This window comes from Ovis canadensis, chromosome 1, assembly GCF_042477335.2.
Source record: "Ovis canadensis isolate MfBH-ARS-UI-01 breed Bighorn chromosome 1, ARS-UI_OviCan_v2, whole genome shotgun sequence".
NCBI lineage: Eukaryota > Metazoa > Chordata > Mammalia > Artiodactyla > Bovidae > Ovis > Ovis canadensis.
This window is the reverse complement of record NC_091245.1, coordinates 17,483,798-17,496,876: the sequence shown is the minus strand read 5'-3', so window position 1 is coordinate 17,496,876 and position 13,079 is coordinate 17,483,798. Positions and strand designations below refer to the sequence as shown.

At 38.6% G+C, this 13,079-nt stretch overlaps 1 protein-coding gene across 4 annotated transcripts in view; it reads left to right on the top strand.

Annotated features, from left to right (window-relative positions):
* The window catches only part of FOXJ3 (forkhead box J3), a 149,400-nt gene that overhangs the window by 43,606 nt on the left and 92,715 nt on the right, over nt 1-13,079 (top strand). For all 4 annotated transcript variants that reach the window (XM_069588265.1, XM_069588264.1, XM_069588280.1 and 1 more), the window contains exon 3: nt 6,187-6,511. In XM_069588265.1, the coding sequence (XP_069444366.1) occupies nt 6,187-6,511 (325 nt within the window). The remainder of the gene's footprint in view (nt 1-6,186; nt 6,512-13,079) is intronic.

The window sequence follows — 13,079 nt, the reverse complement described above, 5'->3', positions numbered from 1 at the left end:
TTTCCAGGTACAGTGGGTGACAATTTGACCAAATCCTTTGTCACTTTAATAAGTGTTACCAACTTTGCATCCTGCAGTATTAGAGTTCTTAATGTTTACCTCATCAGCTCCTCTAAGAGAGTGTCTTATTTTAGGTCCTATTACTTGTATCACCTCACTCCCATGTCCCACATTCCATGTTTGTTAGTAGTTGCATTCACCTGCTGGTAGAGTTCTTTTTATAGTAGTTAAACACGTAAAACTTCCTGGTAGCTCAGCGGTAAAGAATCCGCCTTCAGTGCAGGAGATATGGGTTCGATTCCTCACTTGGCATTAAAGGAAATGGCAACGCACTCCAGTATTCTCGCCTGGAAAATACTATGCACAGAGAAGCCTGGCAGACTACACTCCATGAGGTTGCAAGAGTTGGACATGACTTAGCGGCTGAGCAACAGCCAACATATAAAAAGTCTGGAAGGTAGCAGTTCAGGACTAGGATGGCAGCTTCACGTTGGTTCACCAAAAAATCAGGGACCCAGATCCCTTCTTTCGGCTCTGTGTCTTTAGCATATGACTTCCATTTCCACACATCACTTTATGGCCGAAGATGACTGTTGGCACACTAGCTGTTGTATCCACATTCAGGATAGGGCAAAAGTTGTAATAGTATCCAGAATAAAATTTGGGTTGTAGTCTTAAGGAAGAAGGCCACAATAGGTGTTAGGTGGTAGTTAGTGGTCTCTGCCATCAATCTTGCTTCTGATTACCTTGAGTGCTGAGATGCAGTAACAGGAATTATGTTTTAAAATGTTTAAATATATACATGTATATATATGACCCCCTGACATGCATGTGATCAGAATGACTGCTGTGGTAATTACAAGGATTTCTTTTAAGTTCCCAGTTGCTCAGTTTTTCACATGATACCAAGTCTTAAGATAAAATGGCAAGGGCTAGGAATGGAGGGGGAAGATTCAGGCATATCTAGGTCACGACATCATAACCCTCATTATTCTTATTTTCCTTGATGCCTTCCTCTTAGGTCCATTTGGGAAAGCCAACAACATCTCTACCTATTTCCCACCTTTTCAATCCTATTGAAGTCTTGAACTTTTTCTTTATAAGCTTTGATTACTCCTCAGGTATTAGGGAGGGAGAAGGCAATGGCAGCCCACTCCAGTACTCTTGCCTGGAAAATCCCATGGACAGAGGAGCCTGATAGGCTGCAGCCCATGGGGTCGCTGAGTCAGACACGACTAAGCGACTTCACTTTCACTTTTCACTTTCATACATTGGAGAAGGAAATGGCAACCTGCTCCAGTGTTCTTGCCTGGAGAATGACAGGGACGGGGGAGCCTGGTGGGCTGCCGTCTGTGGGGTCACACAGAGTTGGACACGACTGAAGTGACTTAGCAGCAGCAGCAGCAGCAGCAGCAGCAGCAGCAGCAGGTATTAGGGAAATTACAGAGGGAAGCCAAGCAACAGGCTGAAGTAGCTAAAATGGGAATCTGTAATCCTGTCAGTGGCAGTATTTCATTAAGTGAGGTCAGAATCCCCTTCCTCCTCCTGTGTCATGACTTAGGGTGGAGTTGTTAGATCTTGATACTCTTTACCATTTCATTGTATGCAGAGAAAATTCCTTATGCAGCTCCTTGTAAGCAATAGATACCATTATAGATTTAAGAACTTCAGACATAATTTCTTCATGCCTTGCTTTATCCTACAAGTAACATTATCTTCTTATCTTTACTTCCATCTCCCCATTTTTCTCTCCTCTTCTAGTAGACCTTTCTGTCTCTGTGTAGCGCTACTTGTCAGTCTGTGCTGAGTCATGCTTTTTTCTAGTTCATAAAGGACTTCAGTCCTGTGGTTTTCCTTCCTCATACTGTTGAATCCTCTTTTCTTTTACCTCTTGCTTTTAGCTTATAAACATGTTTGATCTTGTTTGGGGAGGAGCATACCCACACCTTCATTGGATAGTCACTCTTCCGATCATTTAAACACCCTTTACCCACTCACTGTATACCTAGGCATTGCAGGAACAGAAAAGAATTAGAAAGTTCCGTCTTCTAAGGAGCTCATGGCCTCACGAAAGAGTTAAAGATAATTGAATTGTGTAAGTTCTGTAATTGAAGTATTTATAATCTGTAGGGATAAGATCTAGTTCAATAAGGAGATGGAGAGTGAGAAGAGTAGATTGACAAGACTTTCTGGGCGGGGAGGTGGAAAAGGGAGTGAGGATAGAAAGCTTATGATGTAATTGTACATGTGAAAACAGTATGGTTGAGCCAGACTGAGGTTATAATTGCTCTAGGAATTTATCGAGAAGGATTAATAAACAGTAAATGAAAGCTAAAGTAGTTGAAAATGAGGCATTTAGAATTAGTATAATAGGAGAAGAGAAACCATTGAAAGTTTTTGGGCACAATGGCAGGAAAACATTGCTGACCTTTCTCTTGGAGTATATGCATGGACCCTGGAGGTGCTTAGCAGGGAGGAATCAGAGCCTACGAGGCCAGCTAGGAAGCTTTTGGAATGAGGTGAGGTAATGAGGGCCTGACATTTCTTAACCAGATTTCCATAGCCAGATTCCTCAGAGCCTCTCATGCTGTTTTTAAATCTGCCACCATCTGTTCTCTTATACAAGTGGACTTCTGTCATCACCATTCCATTGAGAGGTTTCTTTCTAAAGTTACTTGATGATCTGGCCAAATCTAATCATCATTTTTTTGTCTTCTCAGTAGAGAACCACTGCAGCAACCAGCCTAAGCAGCAACAATGGAGACACTTTTTATCTCCCCACCAGGAATATGTAAAATTGAACAAACAGCAAAGAAAACAGAAACCCAGTTTTTCAGATTTTAAATTTAAGAGAGATTTTTATAGGTTTCTTCAAATTATAATAGAACTAGTAAACATAAGCGCAACAATGGAATGCTTTTTACTCATGATGTCTTTGACTAGGCACAAATTCTTTCCAGCCTGTATAGATCTTTACTTACTTCAAGTCTTAGCTAAAGTTCTTCCTTTTGTTTCTTTTTTTTTAATTGAGTTTATTATTTATTTATTTTTACTTTACAATATTGTATTGGTTTTGCCGTACATCAACATGAATCTGCCACGGGTATACACGTGTTCCCCATCCTAAACTCCCCTCCCAACTCCCTCCCCATAACATCCCTCTGGGTCATCCCAGTGCACCAGCCCCAAGCATCCTGTATCCTGCATCGAACCTGGACTGGTGATTCATTTCTTATATGATAGTATACATGTTTCAATGCCATTCTCCCAAATCATCCCACCTTCTCCCTCTCCCACAGAGTCCAAAAGACTGTTCTATACATCTGTGTCTCTTTTGCTGTCTCCTATACAGGGTTATCGTTACCTTCTTTCTAAATTCCATATATATGCGTTGGTATACTGTATTGGTGTTTTTCTTTCTGGCTTACTTCACTCTGTATAATTGAGTCCAGTTTCATCCACCTCATGAGAACTGATTGAAATGTATTCTTTCTAATGGCTGAGTGATACTCCATTGTGTATATGTGCCACAGCTTTCCTATCCATTCGTCTGCTGATGGACATCTACTTCCTTCTGTTTCTTAAGGCTGCAGCCCATGTTGTCTTCTACTTTTTTCTGAACCATTACAGAACTCATAGCTCTTTTTCAACTCTTTCTTGTATTTGACTTTCCTAATTGGAGTATAGTTCCTAGAGGATAAAAATTTTATCTTAATTGCTGTGTGTATAAAATTTTACTCTACAATAATCTTGTACACATGTGTAATTATAAATTCTTATTAAATGTTATAACAGTATTAAGTACCTACTTAGTGTATGTTCATGTTTTATTACTGAGATTCTCATAAAGTCAGTGGCACTGGTGGAAGAAACAGAAGTTAAAGATGATTTTCAATAGGGAGCATCTGCAATATCCGTTATATTCCAGTTTGCAATGTACTTTTACATTACCTTTGAAAATGTATGTGACTAGCTGCGTGGGGAATTTGAACAAAATAAAGCTATTTGGTAGAGACTTAATTGAGGCCAATACGATGACAGCCTGGTAAAATAGCCAATGCTTGCAGAATAAAATGTGAATAATAGCAGCAACTATCAATATCGCCACCACCAAGAGCTAACATTTATTGCCTGTTTATTGTTTGCCAGTCATTGTACTTTATGTCAGTGAGAGGTAGATACTGTTATTCTAATATTACAAATAAGTATGGTAGAAAAACTGCTAGATTGGGCATCAGGAGCTCTGAGCTCTGGTGTTAGTTCTACTGTTAACTATTTGTATGAGTTAGTTTTTCATCTTTAGATTGAAGCAATTGTTCTCCGACCTGTACTGTACTTTGCCTACTCTTTGACATTCTGTGATCTCTAAATTATCTTGGCTCCTTATTCCACAAGTTTCTATAACTTATTTCATTCTGGAAACAGACATTTCTGGCTGAGATTGTAGAACAGGAGGGTGAGGTTTTTTTTTGATCTCTGAAGGTGCTGTATAGAGGAATTTAAAGTTCAGGTTTCAGAGAGATGGGAAGGGAAAATGAAAAATGTTAAACTGTTAATCAGAATATAAGAAAAAGAATATCTGGTAATGCAGATGGAATCCTCATGGCTGTCTCTTGATTTTATTGCTATTGCTTAATTTTGTTTACTTTATGGTTCATTAGTACCCTCCCTAGATACCCCTAGAGCAGTATTATTAACTAACAATTATTGAATGTTTCTTCCTAGTATAAGTTACCCATTTAATTTTTAATTCTCAAAGTAGTATTTTAACCATAGGTATTATTATTGTTTCATATCACAGATGAGATGGGGTTAAGAGATACTAACATTTTCATAGTCTCACAGATAATAACTGGTAGATTATGTACTTGAATTCCGGTCTGCTTGACTCCAGAATCTGTGTTCTCTATCATTTCTACATTGCCTTCCAGAAGTTCAGATCCTAAGCACAAAGTGTAGATTGTTTTTTGCCTATGGCCATTTGGAATGAAGGATATATGTGGGATTTTCTTTGCCACAGTTTTTTTCTTTTTACTGAGATATTTTAAGTTTCCTATTTTGTTTTCTTTTTTCATTTATTTTCATGTCAGTTAGAAGTCTTTCATGCCTCTCTGCTTTGTTGTCAGGCTCACTTTTCCTGCTTCTTTGATCCCAGGATAGGAAAGTTTATACCTCTTGTTGAAAGTTAGCCATGCTAGTGTGAAGTGTCAAGCTTTGTTTCTGTATTTTATCTTTCATTCTTAGAGCAGCTTCCTTCTCTCCAGAATATATGTTAACCTGGCAGGTGTTGTTTTTTCTTTTTTCTTTCTTTGAGTGGTAATGGTTTGAAATTTTTTGGCCTTGGAGGGAAATAGATTACAGAATTCAGATTACTGGATGTTTTTGTAAGCCTTTCCTTGAGTTTTTAATGCTTCTTTTCCTGCTTTTCATTTATGTGACTTTATCTCTTATATCCTGTACTCCCAGATTTTAGTTTTTTAAAGCTTGTTCTTTGACTTTTTTTTAAAACCGCATGGTGCTGTCTATTCTCCATTTCTGTATTTCATCAGTGTCCTTGAGTTTGCATTCCTCTTTTCGGTCAACTCCCCCAGCTAGCTTGTCTCCTTGCTATCCTTGTCTACCCGGCTTTACTCTTCCTGCCTCCCACCTGCTCAGCTATACCTTCTTTCTTCATGTAAATTCCTGTGCCTGTTTCTCGGTTACTTCTCTGACCTCTTGCCTACACTTTACTTTTGATATTCTTTTGTATGATTTCCCTAAAATTTATGTAAAAGAAATGCCAGATATGTAGTCTTAAGTCTTAAAAGGGCCTGTGGTGTTGATGAGTAAAGAGCTGGACTGCAGACAGATTTTTTTTTTTCATACTGTGGTCCTGTCTGTCTGTTCAAAGTGACAGTCGTTTTAAGAAAACTGACATAAAAATCACTTTGTGTGTATGCATTGTTCTGTCTCTTGTATAGTTTCAAACCAAATTTGTTGTGTTTTGGAGAGGAAGAAATTAAGAAAACAATTGGAAATGTTAATCCCTTAAATATTTGGTTTGGTCATTAATATACTCAATCTTTTTCCTCCAGATGTAACTCAGGCTTTCCCTCACTTTGGAACTCCTAGATTTGTGAATATTGGATATTTTGAGAAGCAGGGGTTCTTTCCTTGATATTGACTAAGGAGTCTATTTACCTTCAGGATGACATCTGAACTGGAGAGCAGCCTAACATCTATGGACTGGTTACCACAGCTCACCATGAGAGCAGCCATCCAAAAATCTGATGCTGCACAAAATGCGCATGGAACAGGAATTTCCAAGAAGAATGCACTCCTTGATCCAAATACAACCCTGGACCAGGAAGAAGTCCAACAGCACAAAGATGGGAAACCTCCATACAGTTATGCCAGCCTCATTACATTTGCAATTAATAGCTCACCCAAAAAGAAAATGACTCTGAGTGAGATTTACCAGTGGATTTGTGATAACTTCCCATATTATAGAGAGGCTGGCAGTGGTTGGAAGGTAAGGATTTTATTTAAGTTTTTATTTTTATACTGTGAACAAGAACAATATTGGCTTCTACTGAAGGTAAAGCTTTGTGGAGGTTTATGTAATTAAAGATGAAATTCTGATTACTAGTCATTTTTAGGATGTAAAAGAAACATTTTTAATTTGATGAATAACTATTGCTGGTAGAATATTAATTTGTTATAACTTTATTGTATTAGAGGACTGACATAGCATAAAGTGGGAGTAGAGAGAATGTAGCATTCACTGGAAAACAGTACCCACAGTTCAGGTAAGTTGAGAGTCTAAGGTTCAAAAAAACCAACATAGTATTGCAATTAGTGTTGTTTTCATGATCCAAGATTTTTTGAAAACCTTTTCTTTGAAAGAATTGTAGGTTTACAGAAGAGTTATGTAAGTAGTACAACGCGTTCCTGTATCTCCTTCAACCAGTTCCTCCATGGTAACACCTTATATAACCAACCATTAACAAAACTAAGAAATTAATACTTTTGACTTAGCAGTACTGTTAGCTACTAAACTAAGTACATTACAGACTTTTTTCAGATTTCACCAGTTTTTCCACTGATGTCTTTTTATGTTCCAGGATTCATTTTGGGATCTAATCTAGTATCCCTCCTTGCATTTTGTCGTCATTTGTCATGTCTCCTTAGGCTTCTTCAGTCTGTAACTGTTCCTCATCTTTTTTTGCCTGTAATGATCTTGACACTTTTGAAGAATACTTGACACTTTTGAAAAGTTACTTGTCTGGTATTCTGTAGAATGTTCCTCGGTTTGGATATGTCTGATATTTTCTTGATTAGATTGAGGGTAGTGCATTTTGGGGAGGGATGATGCAGAAGTGATGTGTCCTCTGTATATCAGTCGTATCAGGGGGAACTTGATGTCAGTATATCTTATTACTGGTAATGTTGACCTTGGTTCTTTGGTTAAGATGGTGTCTGTCAGGTTTCTCCACTATGGAGTCACTATTTATGACTTTGTAAATTATGTTTTGGGGGAGATATTTTGGCATGCAAGTACCCTGTTTTTTCCTTAAAACTTTATTCATTTCAGCTTTCATTGGTAGATCATTACAGCAGTTTTTGTTTTCTAGCTGTGATTTTCTCTTTTCCTTTATTCCTTCCATATTAATTGGGATTCTTCTGTAAAAAAAAAAACCTTATCCCTTCTTCCCCTTCTATTTATTTATTAATTCATTCAATCATTGTTTGTAACAGTCGGCACTCATGGATATTTATTTTTTGTACTGCTGTTATTTGTTCTTCAAATTGGTGCTGCTTTTGCCATTGGGAGCTCTTAACAAGTTGGCTCCTGTAACCATTGATATATGGTTCAATTTTTTTGTTCACTTCTTAACTTTGTGCCTCCACAAGATGTTCCAGGCTCATCTTATATCTTTCCTGCCCCAGCTCTAGAATCAGCTACCTTTTTAAGAAGTCCTACTTCCTCACCTAAGCTTTTTTAGGAACCTTCAAAGTAGTTACCTGCCTAACTTACATTATACAACAGATAATTCAACTTTCTTTGGTATCTACACATGTTGCATTCATATTCTTGTGTAGGAGTGATCCAGTGTGTGCTGTGTGGAGGTGTGTGCATTTGTTTGTGTGCATTTGTTTGTGTGCATGTGGAAGAAGGGAGTTTACAGAGCTGCCATCAGCTGGTAGTTACACTTGTTTCTCTTAATCTTTCCTGTCTTAAGATCTTTGTTTTTTTTGTTTGAATATATTTATTAAAGACATTTAGTAAATTACTGTGTACTAATGATGTGCTCTGTACTGTGCCAGATAACCAAGTGCCTTATGGGAAGGGATTTTTTTTTTAAATCTCTTCCTCTCTTCCATGCCCCAGCATAGTACTTCCATTTAATAAGCCTTAATAAATGCAGTTTGAATGAAAGCCAGCATCCTGGTCCCACCTTTCTTTCCTAGATTTATTTTTTGTTAGTTCCCTCTCATATATTCTTTCTTCTTATATCTTAGTCCCACCTATTAGTTGTCTAAATATAGATATTTTGATTTCTTGCTTTTTTCTCTTACTTGTCCTTAGACTTTCTCGCCCTTTATTCTGTTAGCTTTATTCTGTTTATTCTTTAAGCTCATATGTAACCTCTTTTCTCCCTGTAGAATTCATCTTTTGTGTTTCTGTATGTTTTATTAACTCTATTATCAGGTGACACCAGTGGCAAAGAACCTGCCTGCCAATGCAGGAGATACAAGAGATGTCAGTTCGATCCCTGGGTTGGGAAGATCCCCTTGAGGAAGAAATGGCAACCCATTCCAGTATTCTTGCTTGGAAGAGAATCAATCCCATGGACAGAGGAGCCTTGCGGGCTGCAGTTCGTGGGGTTACAAAGAGTTGAACACGACTAAGAGACTTAGCACACAACACTATTATAGAGCTTACAGTTTTTTGTTCAGAGGTCTTATTTCATCTGAGTCCATCCGTGAGTGCCAGATTCGGTCTGTTGTATTTCTTGCTGCTGGCCAGCCCAAGTTATGGTCTGAAACTGGTTTAGAAATAGTGGTGTTTCACTTGGAAGATACGTGGTTTGAATGTAATGAAGGAGAAAAATGGGAATAGGTGGAGAAATAATGCTGCTTTTTAGAACTAAAAGATATGCCAAGGAGATTGTCTCGTTCAGTTTGTTGCATTAGGAAGCCCTTTAATATTTCCAGGGATTGCTATTTCATAATTATTCTTTTTAAAAAAGTTTTCTTCCATCCAATTTTAGGAGCCTAGAACTTGCCATAATTACTTTTAAGGTTTATTTTTGTAAACATAGAAATGTAATATTTTGAACATAAATGGAGATACATGGAAAGTGATTTATCTTCTCCTTTGCCAAGGTCTTATCTCTCTTTTCATGTTTAAAAGTTCCCATTCATTGTCCTTAGATTTGTTTAACATTGCTTGTGTAATTTTCTGTTTACTATTTCTTCTTCAGGTATGGAGGAGATGGGTTAGCTGAAAATGGAAGGTCATGTAGAATTTGTGAAATTAGCCTGTATTCGATGAAAAGAGAGTTGAATAAAGATCTTAAAGCAGTTGTCATCCATCTTTCCAGAAACATAGAGCCAGTTAAAGTTACCCAGAGGAGAAAATGTTGCTGTGCTTGCTTAAAAGATTCAAATAGAATTTTAATATTTAGGTGAAGTGAAAGTCGCTTAGTCGTGTCCGATTCTGCGACCCCATGGAAGTCCATGGAATTCTCCGGGCCAGAATACTGGAGTGGGTCACCTTTCCCTTCTCCAGGGGATCTTCCCAACCCAGGGATCAAACCCAGGTCTCCCGCATTGCAGGCGGATTCTTTACCAGCTGAGCCACAAGGGAAGTGCAATATTTAGGTAAACTCCTTTTCATTTTGTGCCAAGGCATTGAAGGGAGATTACATATTAAAAACAATCCTTTGAATAATCCATCAGAGTACAAAAAATTATGTAAGTTTCCATAATTGAGTGATTTTATAATCTGAACTAGAGGAAAAGGAATTCAGATTTTTGTGCTATCCACCTTAACTGAAGAAAATTAACCTGTTATTGGAATTTAAGGTAGTAAAAAGAAAAATATGAAAGAGTAGTATTGGTATGTAGAGTATATTCTACTTTTCTGAGTGAAGGAAAAAGAAATGAGTATGTATTTGCTTATTGTAAAAAGAAATTTAGGAGTAATAAACTAGAAATACAGTAAACATAGTTATCTATAGGTATGTATAGAACTGAGGTAGAAGAGAGAGAAAGAGGGGAATGAGATTTTGAATGTACCTTTTTATATAGTTTTGAGTTTTAAAACATCTTAAGTGTTTCACACATTCAAAAACTATATGTAAGGAAAGAAAAAAGATTTAAAGAAAATCTTAAAACTGAATAAAAGTAATAGTAGTTGTAACTCAGCTAGTAAATAATCTGCCTGCAGTGCAGCAGACCGTGGTTCTATATCTGGGTTGGGAAGATCCCCTGGAGAAGGGAAAGGTGACCCACTCCAGTATTCTGGCCCGGAGAATTCCATGGACTTCCATGGGGTCGCAGAATCGGTTACCCACTCCAGTATTCTTGGGTTTCCCTGGTGGCTCAGACCATAAAGAATCTCCTTGCAGTTCGGGAGACCTGGGTTCAATCCCTGGGTTGGGAAGATCCCCTGGGGGAGAGCATGGCAGTGCACTCTAGTATTCTTGCCTGAAGATCCCCATGGACAGAGGAGCCTGGCAGGCTGCAGTCCATGGGGTTCTGAAGAGTCAGACACGACTGAGTGACTAAGCACACAGCACATACACACAGCTTTCATGTAGTCGGTCTTCTGGATTCTCTCTAGACTGAGATCTTGGGTTATTTCCTTAAAATCCTTTGTTCCTAGACTTTTGTGGTCATCTCTTGACCTTGACCTTGATTATTGTGTTCTGGTTTCTCTTGTTGTTGTTCAGTTGCTCAGTTGTGTTCAACTCTGCAATCCCATGGACTGTAGCACTCCAGGCTTCCCTGTCCTTCCCTATCTCCAGAAGTTTGCTCAGACTCATGTCTGTTGAGTTGATGATGCTGTCCAACTGTCTCATCCTCTGTCACCTCCTTCTCCTCGTGCCCTCAGTCTTTTCTAGCATCAGGGTCTTTTCTCATGAGTCAGCTCTTTGCATCAGGTGGCCGAAATATTGGAACTTCTGCTTCAGTATCAGTCCTTCCAATGAATATTCAGGGTCAATGTCCTTTAGGATTGAGTGGTTTGATCTCCTTGCAGTCCAAGGGACTTTCAAGAGTCTCCTCCAATTCTCCTTTAAACCACAGTTCAAAAGCATCAATTCTTCGGCACCCAGCTTTCTTTACAGTCCAACTCTCATATCCATACATGACTACTGGAAAAACCATAACTTTGACTAGATGGACCCATTTGTCAGCAAAGTAATGTCTCTGCTTTTTAATTTGCTGTCTAGGTTGGTCATAGCTTGTCTTTCAAGGAGCAAGCGTCTTTTAATTTCATGGCTGCAGTCACCATCTGCAGTGATTTGGGAGCCCAAGAAAATAAAGTCTGTCACTGTTTCCATTATTTCCCCATCTATTTGCCATAAAATGATGGAACCGGATGCCATGATCTTAGTTTTTTGAATGTTGACTTTTAAGCCAGCTTTTTCATTCTCCTCTTTCACTTTAATCAAGAGACTCTTCAATTCCTCTTCGCTTTCTGCCTTAAGGGCGTGTCATCTGCCTAACTGAGATTATTGATATTTCTCCCGGCAATCTTGATTCCAGCTTGTGCTTCATCCAGCCTGGAGTTTCACATGATGTACTCTGCATATAAGTCAGATAAGCAGGGTGACAGTAGACACCTTAACTCCTTTGTGACAGGATGACAATATACATACTCCTTTTCCAACTTGGAACCAGTCAATTGGAAGTGGTCAAACTGGAGATGGCAAGATATGAGCATCAACATTTTAGAAATCAGCGAACTAAAATGGACAGGAATGGGCAAATTTAATTCAGGTGACCATTGTATCTACTACTGTGGGCAAGAATCCCTTAGAAGAAATGGAGTAGCCCCTCATAGTCAACAAAAGAGTCTGAAATGCAGTACTTGGATGCAGTCTCAAAAATGACAGAATGATCTCTGTTTGTTTCCAAGGCAAACCATTCAGTATCACAGTATTCCAAGTCTGTGCACCAGCCACTAATGCCAAAGAAGCTGAAGTTGAACGGTTCTGAAGACCTACAGGATCTTCTAGAACTAACACCAAAAAAAAGATGTCCTCTTTGTCATAGGGCTGGAATGCAAAAGTAGGAAGTCAGGAGATACCTGGAGTAACAGGCAAGTTTGGCCTTGGAGCACAAAGTGAAGCAGGGCAAAGGCTAATAGAGTTTGGCCAAGAGAATGCACTGGTCATAGCAGACACCCTCTTGCAACAACACAAGAGAAGACTCTACCCACGAACATCACCAGATGGTCAATACTGAAATCAGATTGATTATAATCTTTGCAGCCGAAGATGGAGAAGCTCTATACAGTCAATGAAAACAAGATTGAGAGCTGACTGTGGCTCAGATCATGAACTCCTTATTCCCAAATTCAGACTTAAATTGAAGAAAGTAGAGAAAACCACTAGCCCATTCAGGTATAACCTAAATTAAATGTCTTACGATTACACAGTAGAAGTGACAAACAGATTCAAGGGATTAGATCTGATAGACAGAGTGCCTGAAGAACTATGGACAGAGGTTCATGACATTGTACAGGAGGCAGTGATCAGGACCATCCCCATGAAAAAGAAATGCAAAAAGGAAAAATGGTTGTCTGAGGACGTCTTACAAATAGTTGAGAAAAAAAGAGAAGGTAAAAGCAAAGGAGAAAAGGAAAGATATACCCATCTGAGTGCAGAGTTCCAAAGAATAGCAAGGAGAGATAAGAAAGCCTTCCTCAGTGATCAGTGTGCATCGTAGGATAGAACAAATGACTACAGATATTCGTATTTTGGGAGTACCGGCTCTCACAGTGGGAGAAGAGAAATATATGTGGGAACATGGTGATTGTTGGAATTAGAGATGCCAGATTAAACTCAAGTTGAAAATAAAAATCA